Consider the following 18,882-nt stretch of genomic DNA (forward strand, 5'->3'; position numbering starts at 1 on the left):
CAGTGGCAATACCTGAGGACATTAAAAGCTTCGTGGCTTCTTCCTTGCTCTCTCTTAGACTATTCACTCTGGGGGAAACCAACTGTCATGTTGGGAGGATACTCAAGCAGCCCAGAAAAGAGGCCCATGTAGCAAGGAACTGAGGCATCTTGCCAACAGCCATATGAGTGCACCATCTTGGAACCAGGTTCTCCAAACTTAGTCAAGCCTTGTAGTTTTTTCTTTTTCTGGCTGCATTGGGTCTTCGTTGCTGTGCATGGGCTTTCTCTAGTTGCGGCGAGCAGAAGCTACTCTTCATCGCAGTGTGTGGGCTTCTCATTGTGGTGGCTTCTCTTCTCTAGAGCACGGGCTCTAGGCAAGTGGGCTTCAGTAGTGGCTTGCGGGCTCTAGAGCGCAAGCTCCGTAGTTGTGGCGCACGGGCTTAGTGGCTCCGTGGCATATGGGATCTTCCCGGACCAGGAATCAAACCCGTGTCCCCTGCATCGGCAGGCGGAGTCTCAACCACTGCGCCACCAGGGAAGTCCAAGCCTTGTAGTTCTAATCAGCATCTTGACTGCACTCTCATCCTTGAATCAGAACCACCAAACTAAGTCACTTCCAAATACCTGACCCACAGAAGCTATGAAAGAATACATGCTTACTGTTTTAAGCCACTAAGTTTGGGGTTAATTTGTAACATAGCAGTAGATGACAAGTACAACATTCTAAACCTTTAGACTCAAGGATTCATGACCATGGGTCTCCTCTTTTTCTGGCCTGTAGTCCTGGCTTTACTAAATATTTTGTCCACAAGAGGCTGTTACCATATTAGAGTCTTGCTGGACAATGCTAGAAGTAAAAGTGGAGAAGCAGAAAATGATCGCAGGGTGAGGATAAAAAGTGGAGGAGTAAAGTAACGGTTATAAGGAATGAGACAAAACACGGAAACAAAGCTCTGAGAAGTTTCACTCTTTATATGATGCTAAAATACGAAGCATCAACCATGCCAACCTGTGTTTACTTACATCTACCAAGAAATCAAAGACCCTGGAGTGCAGGGCCTTGGCGAGCGCGTCCCTGGTGTAACACGCCTGCTCCACATTGAGGGTCACGTGGATTGACTCCGACTTGCCTCCCCACTTGCTGTCCATCTGCCGGCTCGTTAGCTTTTCTTTCAGCCGGTCCTGGTTGATCCCCAGGAGATAGGCAGGAAAAGCCAAAACTATACAAAACAAAATAAAACATGACTGTCTTTCAGAATTTTAACAATTCATCTCACAAATACATGGAGACGCTTGTGTGTGTGTGTGCTCGTATAGAAGACATCGTCATTGGCCCCCAAGAACTTTCACTTAATGAAGACCGCTTATCAGCATTCCCACACACATCCATCCACTTTGTTTTTCCCAACTGGTCTATTACATGAGTCAATTCCTATGATGACTGAGACTTCCAATAATACAAATCAGGATCCAAGAAGGGTGGCAAACCAATCCCCCCTATTGAGATCACAGCCACATGCCTAAAATGGACATCTTTCCAAGCTTGCAGCAAGACAGCCCGGAAGGAACTAAATCGAGAAACATTTCCTTGGCTCCGTATAATTGTTTTTCTTCCTTTTTGGTGCAGTGTTTTCATAGCATCATCATTCCCAAACAGTGTGAAGCACGTGATACCATCAAGCTCAAAGATAACAAATCACATGGTTATTGAGTGCTCACCATGTGTAGGGTTACTAAAGAGAGAGGACAGGATATAAAGTTTTTAAGAAATCTTAAAGACAATCTAGATGAGGCAGAGGTAGTTTACCAAATAAAGAAGCCTCCAGAAAGCTGAGTATGTGGCACAGACAGACAATAAAGTCCTGGAGGAATTTAGAACAGGAAGATATTACTGTTTGCCGGGGTGGTCAAGGAAGATGTGGGATTTGGGGGGTGGCAGCTCAAAGGATGAACAAGACTTGTACAGATGCAGAGGAAGAAAGAAGAGGGAGACAGGGGAGTGGAATGTGCAAAGGCAAGGAGGCAAGAATGTGGGAGACACAGCTGAGGTGTGTAGCACTAGCTGGAGATGAAAGTCAAGGTAGGTGATTAAAAGATTAGGATGGGGCTTCCCTGGTGGCGCAGTGGTTGAGAGTCCGCCTGCCGATGCAGGGAACACGGGTTCGTGTCCCGGTCCGGGAGGATCCCACATGCCGCGGAGCGGCTGGGCCCGTGAGCCACGGCCGCTGAGCCTGCATGTCCGGAGCCTGTGCTCCGCAACGGGAGAGGCCACAACAGTGAGAGGCCCGTGTACCGCAAAAAAAAAAAAAGATTAGGATGAATTCCAATGGTGGAGGGCCTGAATGGTAGGGGATATTTGGGTTGGAGTCAAAGGAGGCCTGGATGACTTCTAGAGAGGGCTGTTACCTGATTTCCCTGGGGTGGTGTACAGAGTGATGGAGGGGATCGGTGGTATTCATATCTCAGAACACCCATCCAATCCTAAGGACATGTAGTTGGCATAGTTTGCGGTCAGTTCGAATTGAAAAGGTGAGGTTCTCATGGGTCCGCAAATTGTTTCAGGTCGAGAAACTCACCAAGAGGGGGGCTAGTGATATAAACAGATTTTTCTTGACTTTTGGTCAAAATACTCTAATGTGAATAAATGACAAGAATGACATTCCTGCACATGAAAGAATGCTCAGTTTTTTTTCCAGTATGAATGGAAGATGTTCATGGACACAAATCAAAATTTTGAACTTGGATATGAGTTTTCTTTTTCTGCATGAAGCTGTGCCAAAATTCTCTGATAAAGGGATTTTATTTATTAAAGACCTTATGATAATGCTCAAAAATCATAAGGCTCCCAATAAAGGATAATGTTTGAATTTCACAGATGGTGTTTGAATGTAACAGGCTGACATTTCTCAGTATATACCTTCCAATGAGATTAAGTCAGTGAATGCGTTTTGAAAAAGTGTAATGCCAGAACAAGGTATTTATTAACTATAGGACTGTTCCACAGAAACACTATGACAAGTAGAGGGCTTCCTTTTTCAAAGGGCATGTGAACAAAATTAAATTTACTCATTTGCCAATGGCCATTTTTTTCAGTTTAGTTTTACTGTTGACACATATGTTTAGGAATCTGGATGTGTCCTCTAACGAAAGAAAATCACCTTGCACAGAACGAGGACAGAAGACGCCCATAAATCACACTGGACATACGCAGCTCTGCAGCGAAACTCAAGAGACATTTATCAAAGTGTCTGATGTCGAGGAGGCCTTCATTAAGGGGAAACTATAATGTTGGTTATTATGACTCTCACCAGGCAGATAGCATGTAGATTAAATATGGACTTCTCCCAAGCCTCCAATCATGCTAAAGTAGGCATATGGTTAAAACGGTTGGTAGAAAAGTTTATGCTATTACCTTTACGACCACAGCTAAAGAAATAAAGCAATACGGACTAAGTTCTTGGGTCCTTGAGACAAAACAGACAGGACTAACAAGGAAACATGATATTCGTTCCATGCCTCGTACCTCTTCTGTAGAAAAGAAGACGGCACAAGTGAAGGATCACAGGCACTTGAAAAACAAGGCATGGAGTTTGGCCAAGAATCAGAGCCACAGGCTTAGGGAAACGGCTAAGAAGTCTAGAGAGGAAATCTAGTACTTGCTTTCCAAAAAATCCATGCCATGTCTTTCAGGTACTAGCTTTTATGTCCTCCTGTCTTCTTCAGTGACTGCCCTGGTGCTGAAATTATAGGGCTACTCATATTGACTTCCTTCGGGCTGTGAATTTCCACAAGGGTGTGTGCTAGGGTGGCTGGATAGGAGCGGCAGTATGGAAGGTTGGAGGCTGGGGGAGTGGCGTCAGGAGGAGGGCAAGGAGAAGGCATTGATTAATTAAAAATGCTGATGTAACTCTGGTAGAGTTAAAGAGTTAAGCAGAACATAAAAGAACCTGCTAGAAAGTAATGTTTTAGCACATTTTGATAATGAGGATAGATTTCTATTACTGCACTCAAGTGTAAAGCAAAGTTGGATTTAATTTTTCCATTTGAGTATAGGGACGTATAGGGAAGATAGAGAAACCGAAAAGATGTAGCAAAGCAAAAGTCCCTGTTACAAATTTAAAAGAAATGGCAAGGGGCTTCCCTGGTGGCGCAGTGGTTGAGAGTCTGCCTGCCGATGCAGGGGACACGGGTTCGTGCCCCGGTCCGGGAAGATCCCATGTGCCGCGGAGCGGCTGGGCCCGTGAGCCATGGCCGGTGAGCCTGCGCTCCGCAACGGGAGAGGCCACAACAGTGAGAGGCCCGCGCACCGCAAAGAAAAAAAAAAAGAAACAGCAAGGTAAATGTGGTGTATCAGTCTTGGGTGTTGAGGTTCTGTGCTTTCTAACCCGTTAATAACGGGTCAATATATTTATAGCACTGTCAATTTATTCCCGTGGTTATTTAAGTGGTATTTTTATTTCCTTCAACAAAGTTCTTAGGTTAATTTGTATTTAATACCTTGCTTCAGTAGGCCAGCTGTGATGGGAGTCTTAGCAATTTTTTCTACAATACAAGACCTAAGGAAAGTCTGCTTTCTTCCTTTATAAAAACATAGGCTAGCCCTTCCCTCTATAAATCTATTCCATATATAAACTCGAATATGAGAAAGGTGACACAAACCAGGTTATTCATTTTAAGTAATTAGAAGCGCAAAAGATGTGAAACCATCTTTATGTCAATCAACAGATGATTGGTTCAATAAATTGCAGTATAGCCCGGCAACAGAATGCTAATGCAGCTATAAGAAGGATGACGCTTCTTAATGAATTGATACAGAATAAGCTCCAAGATATAATTTGAAGTGAAAAAAGCAACTGTAGAACATGTTATATGCTCCCATTAACATACAAGAGTGGGGAAAAAAGAACAGACATGAGTAGTTTCTCAGGAACACAATATTCCCTTGAAAGGAATACAAGAGATTGGAAACAGTGTTTCTCTCGGGGGAGGGAAATAAGTCGACTAGCAAAGGGGTAGATGTGATAACTCTGACCGTGTACCCCCCTGAACCATGTTAAGGTATTACCAACTGAAAGAAAACAAAATGATTGGGAGGAGGACACTTTTCTTTGTGAGACCTCTTTGGCTTCAAGCATAGTCTTTTCTGATCTCCATCCCTGCACCACTTCCAACCAGGGGATTTCATAGTCAGTTGCCAATCCTGGGCTTTACCCAGTTGGCTGAGGAGCCTACTTCCTCTGGACACTCATGTGCGAGGAACCACTTCTTGGCTCAAGCACCCAGGGAAATGCTTGCTGTGTCAGAGTCATGACATTTTTCTCCAGCCTACAGAGGCAGTAAAGGATTGTACTATCCAAGAAGGCAAGAGAATTCCAGTCTACGTCCACAGAAAACTACCAAGAAACTGGAGAGATCAATGTTGAAAGGCAAGTGTTCATCACCCTCCTGGACACATACATGCATTTGTTAAATGGGAAGGATAAAGTACATGAAGTCTAGAAACACAGTTATTATTATTGTTAGGTTGTGTTTCTAGACCCTATGGACACCCTGTGTATTTATTGTTTTCCACCCCACTCCCTTGCCTGGTAAACATAATTCACGTTTCTCTTTATCAGACAGACATCAAAAGTTGGCAGAACTTCCCTCTTTTATCACCAAAGAAAACAAAAATATAAAAAAGAACCTTATTTGGAATGGAAAGAGCCTTACTGCACTGTCAGCAATGAGTAGGATACTATTTATTACTAGGCGTCTAAATTTACCATCTTTGAAGAATGCTGAGAAAGGAAGAAACGTCTCCCTGGGTGGTTAAAGGATGTGTGGGTTCTGAGAGCAGCCTGGAAAGCCAACTGATGCCTAAGAGGCTAAAGTCACATGCCACGGCGGCTGTGGCACAGCGGAGCCCGTAGAACCAGTAACGTGCCTCTTGTGCACCTCATTTCTTCTCAAAGGGTAAAAGTGATCATTCAGGTCTTCAGGCTCTGACTGCTACAGAGAGGACATTAAAGGCCGTCACCGGCAATACCAACACAACAGTCAGGGTCCATTTTTTTTTTTTTTCCTGTTTTCAGAAGCCCGGTCTAATGCAACCCATGGGGCAACGTATACACATGAGTTTTTTCTTACTTATATATAGCCTGTGATGCTCTTTAGAACCTTTAGGGGAATATCAACCCTAAAGATCAGTTACAGAAAAGATTTTTAGTAGGAGACAAATCTTACTCATCTTCATTAAAGTATCACTCTATTTTTAAACCTCTATGTGAAGTTCTGCCAGATCTCCCCAAAGTTAATCATAAACTGAAACAATCTCATTAATGGTCCATAGTGTGAGTGTACAGAAGAGGCACAGACTCCCATGAGGCCGCTAAGCTCTGCCACAGCAGGACCCCTACGTGTTCTCAGCCTCTCTTACCAAAGAAACCCAGAGCAAAGGAAAGCGGTGTGTGACTTCGGGTCGGAACTAAACGACTGCGTCCCCTCGTTTGGCAACTGGGCGCCCACACCACTCACACTCTTCACTCTCCACGGCCGCGTAGTTGCCCACTTCCTTGAAGCTGATGTTTCCCAGGTGGAGAGTCCCCGCCACTATCTGCAGCACCAGCGTCTGCTCCTCCGCGAAGATCCCAATCACGTCCATCGCGTGCTGGAGAAGAAGAGAGAGGCGGTCCAGACAAGCGGGTCCCCGGCTACAGAAGCACATCAGAAAGACGCCAAACTGCGTGTGCGGTGACGGCAGCAGGAAGTCCCTGACATTTTCACTGACCAACGCCCCCTCACGCATTCAAGTCTCAACGTGGTGCTGGAAAGGCAGTTCCGTCTTTACACAGAGAACGTGTAACCCTCCAGGAATAAGGGCGAGAGAGCTCTGGAGGAAACACACTCAGATGGAGCGGCAGCTGCACGGTCAACACGTCTGTTTGCGTCCCTTAGTTTTCTCCTTGCTGCCACTCCTCTCCCTCCAAGGGCAACAGTGCCCCTTTTCCAGCCACTCTCAATACTCATAGATCTTCCTCTTCACTGGCAGGGCTGAGAATAAATGGTACTTGCAAAAGGATCGTGATTTAAAACATCTCCAGGAAAATCAAATAAAAGCATCATTAGAAAAGCCTTGTTTCTGAGGTCCATTAAATTCAATAAAAGGAGCTGAGATGCCTGAGTCTTAGATACCAATATCCTAAGAGAACTGCACTCTAGGACCAATGGCAGGCCTATCTGCATTTTTTTCTCCCAGCTCCTCTGAGACCATGTGGCCCCTTGATGCCATCTTCCTCCCTGGCACCCGGGACACACGAGCACAAAGGTCAGCTTCCCCTCAACTGTACCTCCAACTGCCCATTCTCCCACTTGATTGTGGATCTGGGCTGAGGGATGAGGCAGGCTGGTAACCGACTCAAAGGGCTGTGGTGATGCAGTTCTTTGAGGCTAAATGGGTGAACAGCCCACCTTCAGAAAGTTCTGGATTGACTTAGTAAGTCGTTTCCCCAAGGACGTGAACCCTCAATAATCTACCTGGATTCATACCTTGTACCATAAAACACATAAATTGTGAAGAGAATGGAGTAGAGGCTCTCCTTCTGACCTATAAATACAGAGGGGAAGAGAAAGCGGGTGGAGAAGAGACTGAAGGTGTTCTAAGATTTCTAGACCTGATTAAGATCATAAGAGCAGTTTTTGCTTTGCCTTTGTAAGGAAACAGTTCAACAACCGTATAAGCTGTTGGCAAACAGGTATGGTAAATGCATTACCCACAACAGTTTTTGCTTTGCCTTTGTAAGGAAACAGTTCAACAACCGTATAAGCTGTTGGCAAACGGGTATGGTAAATGCATTACCCACAACAGTTTTTGCTTTGCCTTTGTAAGGAAACAGTTCAACAACTGTATAAGCTGTTGGCAAACGGGTATGGTAAATGCATTACCCACAACAGTTTTTGCTTTGCCTTTGTAAGGAAACAGTTCAACAACTGTATAAGCTGTTGGCAAAGAGGTATGGTAAATGCATTACCCACAACAGTTTTTGCTTTGCCTTTGTAAGGAAACAGTTCAACAACTGTGTAAGCTGTTGGCAAACAGGTATGGTAAATGCATTACCCACAACAGTTTTTGCTTTGCCTTTGTAAGGAAACAGTTCAACAACTGTGTAAGCTGTTGGCAAAGAGGTATGGTAAATGCATTACCCACAACAGTTTTTGCTTTGCCTTTGTAAGGAAACAGTTCAACAACTGTGTAAGCTGTTGGCAAACAGGTATGGTAAATGCGTTACCCACAATAGTTTTTATCTGTTCATCAGAGCACCTGCCGCAGGTAATGATGAATTTTTTTTTTTTTTTTTTACCCATTTAAAATCATTAAGTGGGGTCCTCCAGCAACTGGGCACATGGCTATTTAAGGGTGTTTACAAGTGTGTTTCAGAAAATGGAGTGCTTCCAGCAGCATGAGGTGGGAATATCGGGCTGTTCTTTGCTTTGCTAACCTCCCCTGCCCTTTCTGCCATAGGCAATGCCCGGTCTGAAGAGCTGCCCCGCGCCAGCACTTACCAGAGTTTCCTGAAACTCCTTCCTGTCGTCAATGCCATCCACCGTGAAGGACCCCGAGAGGCTCAGGTAGTAATAATAATCCATGGTGGTGATGCCCAGGCTGTGCTTCTGCTCTGCGGAGGCGCCCTCGATGAGCTGGAGCAAGAGAGAGTGGCGTGTGCGTGGAGTGGCCCAGAAAGCAATCGAATGTACCGCACGGTTCCTGTCACCACCAGCCCCGGAGCCCAGGCGATGAGACTTTCTATGCCTGCTTCCCAAACGGATGGGTGTTCCGGTCGCAAAAATATGGAGGGGCTTCAGCATATCTGCTCTCTGTGTAGTAGCCCCAAATCATCTTTGCAAATTCTAATTCTTAACTCTGATTAGACCTGCAAGAGCTGAGAATTTTCCCTTGTCCGATAAAGGGAACTGCACGGTCACACTGGTGAGATCCCTTGGAAAAGTGGAAAGCAAGCCAGATTACAATTACTTTCTTCCTGCTCAACTTGCACATGGCTTTTTAAAGTGCAGTTGGACCCTCCCTGCTTCTCACTGCAGGGTGCATATTCAAGAACAGCCTCAGGCCCCCCATGCTGGTGTCCTGTCCCTCGGCTTTCTGTTCTATCTCTGGTATTTGCCTTAGCTGTGAGAAAGACCCTTTTAGGTGTGCTGGAAAATGTTCAACTACCCATTCTTGAGCTGGAGGTGGGGACTAGAGTGGTAGTTTGCTGACTTTCATGGTGTGAATCCTCCTACCATAACCAAACTACCAACAAATGTCCCTGAAGGGAGAGATGCGAACAGCCCATGCAAGCCAGTGCCAGCCACCACTGGCTCCCAGGTGGCAGGAGTTAGCCCCCATCCACACTCCTCCATCCTGGTCAAGTTCCTCATGTCATCCCGGCTCCACACCCTTAAAATAGGGAACCTCATCTCCATGACCGAGAAGCTCTAGGTCATTTGACGACATCAGGTCCCCTGAGTTTTTTCCCCTAAATCCTCAAAATCTTTTTGCACCACTCTCTTCCTTTCTTCCTTCTGGCTGTTTTTTTCCTTTTTTGGGGGTGGGGGTGGGGGTGGGCGGGGTGTCTAAGGAAGAACTTCCCCCACCTCTTTCTCAGTCTTCTCCCCATAGTATGTAGCTCCCTGAATCTTCAAACACCCCTTTCTTTAATTCTCTCCCATCTACAAACACATGCTGCGCTTTGCCTCCTCTAGAAGCTTTTCCTTGCCTCTTTCCTTGAGATCCTTCAAGCTACAGAACCTACCTCCTCATCTGGCTTCTTTCTCGCCATCGCCATTCTGATGAAATAACCCTCATGGCTACTTTCCAGTGGCTGAGGCCACCAGGCCTTTCTTGATCCCCAGGCCCTTGCCCCATCCTTCCCCCCAAAGCTCTGAACATGGGATCCTGGCCCACACTCCCCTCCACCGAGCTCCCTCTGGCTTTGGTGACACTGCAGGATCTTGGCTTTCATCCTCTGACTACTTCCCTGGTTCCTCAATGCCTCCTCATCCTATAGGTGGTCCCCAGGTCCCCAAGTCCTATATGGGCATGGCTTTTCTCTCCACACTCACTCCCACAGGAGTCTCCCCTATTTCACAGCTTCGACTTTTACTTCTATGTCAGAATCTGGAACTCTGTCTTCCCCTGATCTCATCACATCCCCAGTCTCTAATCTGGGGATTTCCAACCTGTAGGAAGAGGAATCTGGAGGGGCGTGGGGCTGCCATTTATTAAAAGGTGTCTGGGAAATAATTATGAACTTCTGTCTGTGTGCTCAATAAATAATACAGTATGTGTGTGACGCATGAAATTACTTTTCAAACATCTGTACATGTTACTTTGACTGATATAATTAAAAACATTACTGAATTAACAGAAGCTTTTGGTCATTTATGTACGCTTTCAACCAACAGATGCCAACCAGAAGAATTATTTGCCATCACCTAACATGTCTATGTAATTGAAAAGACTGAATGTGAGCTACCAACACAGCTTAACTGCCTTCCAAGCCAATGAGCTTCAAACTATAACAAAAAATAAATTAAAAAACCACTGCAGGCCAACTCTTCAAAGAAAATCTAACGTGGATCCCCGATATATGAAGTATTAATACATAAATCCATACATTAAAAAATTGTGTATGGGGGGCTCCCCTGGTGGCACAGTGGTTGAGAGTCCACCTGCCGACACAGGGGACACGGGTTCGTGCCCCGGTCCGGGAAGATCCCACATGCCGCGGAGCGGCTGGGCCCGTGAGCCATGGCCGCTGAGCCTGCGCGTCCGGAGCCTGTGCTCCGCAACGGGAGAGGCCACAGCAGTGAGAGGCCCATGTACCGCAAAAAAAAAAAAAAAAAAATTTGTGTATGGTATCATTAAATTTTTAAAATACTTAAAAACATTTTAAAAATAGTCAAGGCAAATGACTGCTGAAGCCTGGAACACAAGTTCAAAGCAGCCGGCATACTGTTCTAGCACCAAATTCTCCATGGCTTCTGAGAGTCTAAGCCAAAACTTTTTGACCTGGCATGAAAGATCCCAAGTCTATTTCAAGCCTTTTGTCCAACAGTTCACCTTTTGGAGACCTCTGCCCTTGCAGACCAGCTGGGGCCTGACTCATACATTAGCCTACTCCTCCCCCGTCCCCCCTCTCTCCCTCCCACCCCTGTTTTGTTCAGGCCACCTGACTTGCCTGAGTCAATGCCCCCTTGATGCTATCCTGTGCCTCCTTAATGGCTCTCCTTACCATCCCAGCCAAGTCTCCCCTTGTGAATTCCTATTTGGCAAAGAATAAAACATTCCTACTTTTGTTCTGAAGTGTGCCAACACTTTCTTGATTATTTCACTCTAGGGAAATTTTTGTCTTCTCATCCCAACTAGAACTTATTGTCCTTGCAGGTAAGGGCATTCTCACAATTCTTTTGCACACTGACGTACACAACCTACAGCAATAAAGACTCCTGGGCTTGCCAGACTAGACTGTCTAAACCTGAGGACTGAGAGAAGAAAATTTTAAATGTGGAGAAGGAATAAGGAAGTAGGCAAGAAATAATATAAAGGAAAACCTGGTAAAATATGTGAAAATTCCGCTCTCCGGGGTTCCTCATCACCACCCTAGATTTTTCCAGAAGGAAGTTGGAGATCTTTCCACCATCTGGTTCCCCACCGGGACTGAACTGGATTTCAAAGTATTTTCCCTGCAAGAAAATTAGGGATTTCCTTCAATGGCTGGCGAACAAAAACATGATGTTCCAAACAGGCTTTGGATATAGCATATAATTCAAGGAAATTCATTAATGAAAGATATGTTCTGAATTACTCCCAGTTCTGGTCTAGACTTCCTCACCATTTCCTATCAGACAATACCCCATGCCTTTGTCCAATCACACAATTCTGTATTGAGAGAGAGAATCTATCATTCTAACCTGACTAAATAAGGATACGCTCACTATATCCCTTCCCATTTTCCCCCAGTAGGTGCTTGCCTGCTAAACCGGAAGCTGTAAAGAATAGGACAGAAAGTCACATGGTCCCCTTGATCTAACAAGAGTGAACTCTATCTGCCTCTTTCAGAGGAAGCAAATTTTCCCTTGGGCAGACTTACTTTAATGGCTTTGAGCAAAAGCAATCCCCTTTTACCTCTGGAGCATCTAATATGCTTATGTAAAATAAAAATACTTGGTTATAAGTCCTTTCCAGCTAGTTATGGGTGTGGGGATTTTTGCTACTGTTGTTAATACTTCCTTTTAAATTACTGCTAATAGGGAACAAAAGAGAATAAAACCCTGGAGGGTAGCTGAAAAAGGTGTCCAGATTGTTAAGTAAATGATTTTTTTTTTCCCACTACAATCTAGTTTCTCTCCAGTCCTCAGGAAGGTCCAAGAGGGCAAATATAAATGAAGAAAAAGATGAAAATGTGGGTTTTAGGGAGTGGTGTGGCCTAGGGTCAGACTGGAGAGCATGCCCAGCCTAACTGCATTCACATTTAATATTTTTAAAACGTGTATGCTGATGAAACCCGCCCCCCATCTCAGGGCTGAAGCCTGCCAAGCAGCAAGTCTCCAACTAGAACCATAAACTCACTAAGGAGAAGAAAAGCCTGCTGCGTGTTTTTCCTGCTGCCGACAGCACCTAGTACCTGCTGTGTTCCTGCTAAGGTATTCGCCAATTCCAGGTATCAAAAAGGCTACAAAGGAAAGCCACCATCTAACTGTCTATTTGTTTTACTCTGCCGACTCCTTCCTCTCCCAAAAATAAACCCCAAAATAAACATCCAGAAGTACCACAAACCGCAGCTATCCCGAATTACGGTGGTTCACGAGAAAAGTCTGCTGAACAAGACCCCTCTGCTTCCTACCGTGGCCGTCCTTCGCCGTCTTTCCCTTTGGCCACGTTCTGAAGGGAATAATTCAGTGCCCATCTGTGTACAACCCTACCACCCCACTGCCATTCCCCGTCAACCTGGGGATGGAAATGAAACAAAACAGGACATCAAATCCAGGAAGGGCAGATGTGGTAAACGGCAAACTCTCAAGTCCTTCTGGAAATGGTTCACAACCTTGGCTACATGTTAGAAAGACCTGCGGAGCCTTTAAGAAATGCTGCCCTAGGGGGACTTCCCCGGTGGCGCAGCGAATAAGACTCTGCACTCCCAAAGCAGGGGGCCCGGGTCCGATCCTTGGTCAGGGAACTAGATCCCGCATGCATGCCACAACTAAGAGTTCACATGCCGCAACTACGAGTTCACATGCTACAACTAAGGAGCCCACGTACTGCAACTAAGGAGCCAGTGCAACCAAATAAATAAATATTAAAATTAAATTAAATTTAAAAAAAGAAAGAAAGAAAAAGAAATGCTTCCTGATGCTACCCCAAACAAGTAAGTCAGTCGCTAGGGACTGGCACCCAGACAGGAGTAGCTGTAAAAAGCCTGGGTGTTTTTTATATGTGGCCAAGTTTGAGAATCACTGTTCTAATGTAACAGAAATGCTTATACACAACTCAAAATTGTAATATAAAAGGCAAAATCCCTTATGAGAGAGCAAAAAGTTTAGTTTTGTTGTAAAGCAGCCTGGGGGAAAGAGGAAACTGTATAAAGAAGGATATGATATTTCCATTAGTAAATGAAAAGAAACCTCAACTCTTGGTAATGTTTTATTTCTTAAGCTAGGTACTGGGTACCCCAATGTTCATTGTATTATTTCCAAATAGTATTTGAAATATTTCATAATGTAGTTCTTAAAACTTGGAAAGATTTATAAGTGTAAATAGATGAATTTTTATGATTCACACTACATATCCATTTTAAGTGAAATTACCCATAATCCCACCCCGATGCCGCTTCTACCTCCTCCTACTCATCACTGTAATAGGATATTCAAACGTGGATTTGCAGACACCTTAATTATGCTTTATATAAATGTGCATTTTAAAATAAATAGGACCATATTATAGATATTGTTTTGTAACCTTTTTAAAAAAATTTAACATTATGGATATCTTTTAAAATAAATCATTATTAACAGGAAACGTGGATATTATACCCTAAAAGTATTGTTGGGTCAAAGACAATGAGTCTTTTAAACTTTGATAAGAATTGCCAAATCGCTCTCCTGGGAGGTGTCAGTCTTCAACCAATAGCGTCTTTTCTCCTTAATGTTTCATGATCTGAGAGACAGAAAATGATATATGGTTTTAATTTACATTTCTCTCATTATTAATGAGAACATCTTTTGATGCCCCAGCAGACTCCACTACGTGTGTGCACGTGTGCACGTGCGTGTGTGTATGAGAGAGAGAGCTGCCTTTCTGTACAGTTCTCCCATCTTTCCATCAGGGCTGTATGAAATTCTGTAATCAGAAAAATAATAAATGCTGGGTATTTTTGTTTTGCTTTACAAAAACTGACTGCTGTAGCCTCCTTGTCCAAGGATAAAAAATAATTTATATTGGAAATATCAAGGAAAATATTGATACGGTTATCTTCCTGCTCTCTAAGGAAGGCAAAAGAAGGGGGATGGGTAGCTAGAGAGTTAAATTTGGTCAAGTCCATCTTTACAAGGCAGATTGAGATGGACAACTGGCATTGAGCAGAAAAATGAGAGATGAACAAATGAGTAGTTTGAAAAATACTAAACAGCGAGGAAAGTGAGGATAATTCTGACAGATAAAACTCACCAGGGAGCTTAACAATTACTGCATGAGAACTGAGCAAGAATTCTCTTGGAAATGGAAGCTTCCTTCCAAAACAGAAGGGTAAAAAAGAAATCGTTTTTCTCCAAAATTCTCACTTATTTATTTTAAAATGGTCCAGAATCCACCTCACAGATGGCTCCCTAAATGCTTTACTGCCAGACATAATCTATGGTTGAGATAAGATACAAAATCTACATAAATCAAAGCTACTGAGCAAACATTCATTTCTTTGTAAATGTGGCTTTTTGTCAAGGGGCATATATTCATATTCGTCCTTGCCAGCCTTCTAATTTACCCCTCAGGAGACACTCAGAAAAACGTCTCAATAGGCATTCAGGCATTTGCCTGATATTTTCATTCCCTTGGGTAAGTGGGCCAGTTAGGAGGAAACTGTAGGCTAAGTCCAGTCACTTTTAGATGTCATTATGTCCCATGAACATGCAAAAAACGCACACACAAAGCCAAGAGGGGTGGGGTAAGCAGTCGGCTCCCTCTGGCTGACAGAGAGGAGGAAGTTTCTTTCCAGGGTGCCGGATCAAAGTGCTTCCTTCAGGGTCCACAGACCAAGTTCTATGAAGCAAAGCAAGGTGACAAGACCTGGGATATAGTCTCCTCAGTTCTTTGTCAGGGAAAGAAGGCTTTTTCTCCAGGGCCCAAAGCAAACTCCTCCAAGACCAAAGTTGACACTTCCATTTTCCTTAGGAAGGCACCTCAAATTGAGAACTGGTTTCAAAAATTATCTTATTTACATCCCCAAGGCCCCAAAATAACTTGAGTCAAAGGGCAAATTGAAGCCTGGCAGCTCACCGCTAGAGAAAATGAGGAAAAGATTGGAAAGGCGGCCTCCTGATGATGTGTGAAAACCCCCTATTTCCTCGGGGCCACAGGACTTAAATCAGGAATGTCAACATCGTCAATCAGGTGACATTCTCTATCATAGGAAAGAAACTCACAAATCGGCTGGAGTTGTTGTTCCGGACCGTCTTGGCATTCCCGAAGGCCTCCAGCAGCGGGTTGGACTGTAGGATGATGTCCTTGACGTGCTGTCACAGCAAAAAGACCAGAGGTTAGGAAGATGCGAACACCTACTCCACGATGTAAAGCCAGACTTTCCCAAGGACATGGTTTCTGAATGTGGTGAAGGTGAGAGGCCTCAAATCCAAATCCCTGGGATTTCTGGAGGATTTACTCTTCCCTCTTGACAGACCTAACCCTGTTTGTGTGGTCATGCCTTCCAGCTCCCTTGACCTGATGCAGGATTCTCTGGAGCCAGGGTGCCACCGTAAATCAGGATCTGCAAACGTTCCCGGACTGGGTTTCCAAATCGGATGCTGCACCTTCATCCCATGCTCCCTGTGTACGGGGCGTCATGGCAGGACGGGGCATCTCCTTGGGTTCTGACTGGAGGCTTTACTGTCACTACTCCTGTTCTACTCAACTTCTCTCCCCATCCACTGCATCCCGCACTGCCTCTCTTCACTGCAAGTGAGAGGCACCTTGAGGGAAATTAAACAGTTTCTCCTCCCCAAACAAAGCTGCGGACACAGTCTTGTGCTTCCCGAACTTTCGTGTGTGTGAATCACCTGGGAATCTCATTACAATGCAGATGCTCATTCAGTAGGTCTGAGGCGGGGCCCGAGAGCCTGCATTTTGAACCAGCTCCCCGGTGCTGCGGGTTTTGCCAGTTCTTTCCCACTTGAGCAACAAGGGTCGACACTGGATTGTGTGGAACAATTCCTGGCCTACTGGAGGGGAAGAATTTGGTTTTCATACACCCCAATTTGATGTCAGACTGAAAAGTACAGAACACCCCATGGGCAAAGACGGCTCAACAGATAGGAGTTGATGTTGGAGAGGATTTTGAACAAGTGAGTCATTCCTTGTACTTCTAATTATTCACATGCTATGGTTAAACATGTTCCAGAAATAACAAGTCTCTGGCTTGTGCTCTTTAGCTACTGACTAATTTCAAGCCAAGAGCTCTGTATCCTTGTCCTCATAGGAAAACAGGAAGAGAAAAATCAACATGAAACGTCTGCAGTCTGGCCACTAGGTCGTCGCCTGCAGCGAATAGGACTAGATGAAGGCACTAACTACTAACTATGTAACAGCCAAAGTGCTCCTCTGGCACCGCCTGGACATTCAGAAGAGGACTGAGAACTGGAATTCCATCAACCAGGCACACGTCGTTAGCAATGGAAGGAGGAGTAAATCGTGGATGGTCCCACCATGAAGTCGGTTTCAAAGCTTAGAAAGATACTTCTAAGCATCCTTCTCCTTTAAAAACTCATGGATTTATATAAAATTTGCTTTTCTTTGAAAAATTAATTTTCACTTTGTGGGTCTTCATTAATCTTTTATACTTGTTGTCTGATGGCCAGGCATGCCTACACCATTTATCAACACTCAACTTCTTGTAGGGACAGAACAAAAGAAAGACCCTTCCTTGTCTCTTTCCTTCTTTAATTATTGTCTTTGTAACTGGGAATCTTTATGCATGTATCCATCCATCCCTCCATCAACTATCAAGATGTCCAACAGAATTTTGTGGCATGTGGTAAGCATATAGGGGGAAAAGAGAAAGAGTGAATTAAAGGAGCAGCCCATACACAAAAGAGCATCCTGGATTCCTGGCTCCATGTCCATCTTCTACGCATAGGGTATGATCACACAAATGGAGAAAAGCAAGTGGACTGTACCATATCAACCTAAGTCCTAGGGCTGTACCCACTGTCCAACATGGAAGCTGCTGAGCCCATGCAACACGGCCAGTCCCAACCGAGATGTGCTGTAAGTGTGGAACACACACTGGATTCCAAAGATTTAGGACACAAAGGAATGTAAAATAGCTCATTAATTGATTAGTAATTATATGCTGAAATAATATGGGGATATATTGGGATAAATAAAATATATTTAAAAAGTTAATTTCATATGCTTTTTACTGTAACTATTCAATTCTAAATTATGCATGTGACATGCACCATCTTTCTACCGGAAGGTGCTGCTCTAGATCTTCCTTTCATTTGGTAGAGGAGGCCACTCTAAGACCCTTTTACTCTGTGTAAGGAATACTGGCCTCCGCCTTAAGCTTTCTGATCCCCCAGGACAGGATGGAGCACTATTGATTTAGTAGACAGAGCCATAATAAACAGAATTTCCATGTGTCTCTTTTTTTTTTTTTTTTTGCGGTACGCGGGCCTCCCACCGTTTTTTGCGGTACGTGGCCTCTCTCGTTGCAGAGCACAGGCTCCGGACGCACAGGCTCAGCGGCCATGGCTCACGGGCCCAGCCGCTCCACGGCGTGTGGGATCCTCCCGGACCGGGGCACGAACCCGTGTCCCCTGCATCGGCAGGCGGACTCCCAACCACTGCGCCACCAGGGAAGCCCTCGATGTGTCTTTCTAAAGTCTACAGCTGACTATGGCAGTAACATCACATTAAATGATTCTAACTAAAAAATTAATCTTTAGGGTGAAATCTACCTTGCATCATGATTTCTAATAATAATAATAATTAAAAAGTTCCCAGCAGTCTGTGCCAGTGATGAGCAGTGTGAGTTTGGGCAGCCCCCTGTGGACCTTAGCCTCCATAGCCATCCTCCACTGCTCTATGGGGGTGGGGGTGGGGGCTTCACCAGTCCTGCTGATGCCGATTCCACTACCACAACGAGTAAAACTCAAGACAGAAAAGGCTGCATCTACTGCTTTCTTCATACTGTCCTCTTGAACCTGCCCCTTCTCTGCCCATACTTATAATCCCCCCCCCTTTTCTTTCTCCCTCTCCTGTGTCCTCGTTCTCTGGGTTTCCCCCCTTTCTTAATGTTTCCTGCTAATGCTCTAATCCTTCCTCCTTCCTTTCCTTTCTCCATTTTAAAATCTTTGTAAATTTTTTGAATTGGAGATTCATTCACATCGTTCAAAAAAAATGAAAGGTTCGCAGCCACTCTCACTTTCTAAGACAGACCGCATTCTGCCTATGGAATGTGTTATCTCTCTAAATAAATCCATCTCTTACCTATCAAAAACATAAAGTAACATAAAAAATAAAAGGTTTGTGAGGTTCTACATGGAGAGATGCCCCTCCCCCAGTCTCCCAGTTTCCTCCCTGGAGAAATCACTAGTATCAATTTCTTATGTATCCCTCTAGAGCTATGCTATACATATGCAAACAAATGTAAAT

General features: G+C 44.5%; 1 protein-coding gene across 1 annotated transcript in view; it reads right to left on the reverse strand.

Annotated features, from left to right (window-relative positions):
• MYO1E (myosin IE) overlaps positions 1-18,882 on the reverse strand; it is a 202,813-nt gene that overhangs the window by 62,420 nt on the left and 121,511 nt on the right. Inside the window, exons 6-10 of the mRNA XM_029236458.1 lie at positions 15,654-15,743; positions 11,571-11,702; positions 8,523-8,657; positions 6,498-6,630; positions 1,005-1,201 (exon numbers count right to left, since the gene is read on the reverse strand). Coding sequence (XP_029092291.1) covers positions 1,005-1,201; positions 6,498-6,630; positions 8,523-8,657; positions 11,571-11,702; positions 15,654-15,743 — 687 coding nt within the window. The remainder of the gene's footprint in view (positions 1-1,004; positions 1,202-6,497; positions 6,631-8,522; positions 8,658-11,570; positions 11,703-15,653; positions 15,744-18,882) is intronic.

This window comes from Monodon monoceros, unplaced genomic scaffold (genome assembly GCF_005190385.1).
Source record: "Monodon monoceros isolate NGI ecotype Baffin Bay Population unplaced genomic scaffold, NGI_Narwhal_1 Super_Scaffold_21, whole genome shotgun sequence".
NCBI lineage: Eukaryota > Metazoa > Chordata > Mammalia > Artiodactyla > Monodontidae > Monodon > Monodon monoceros.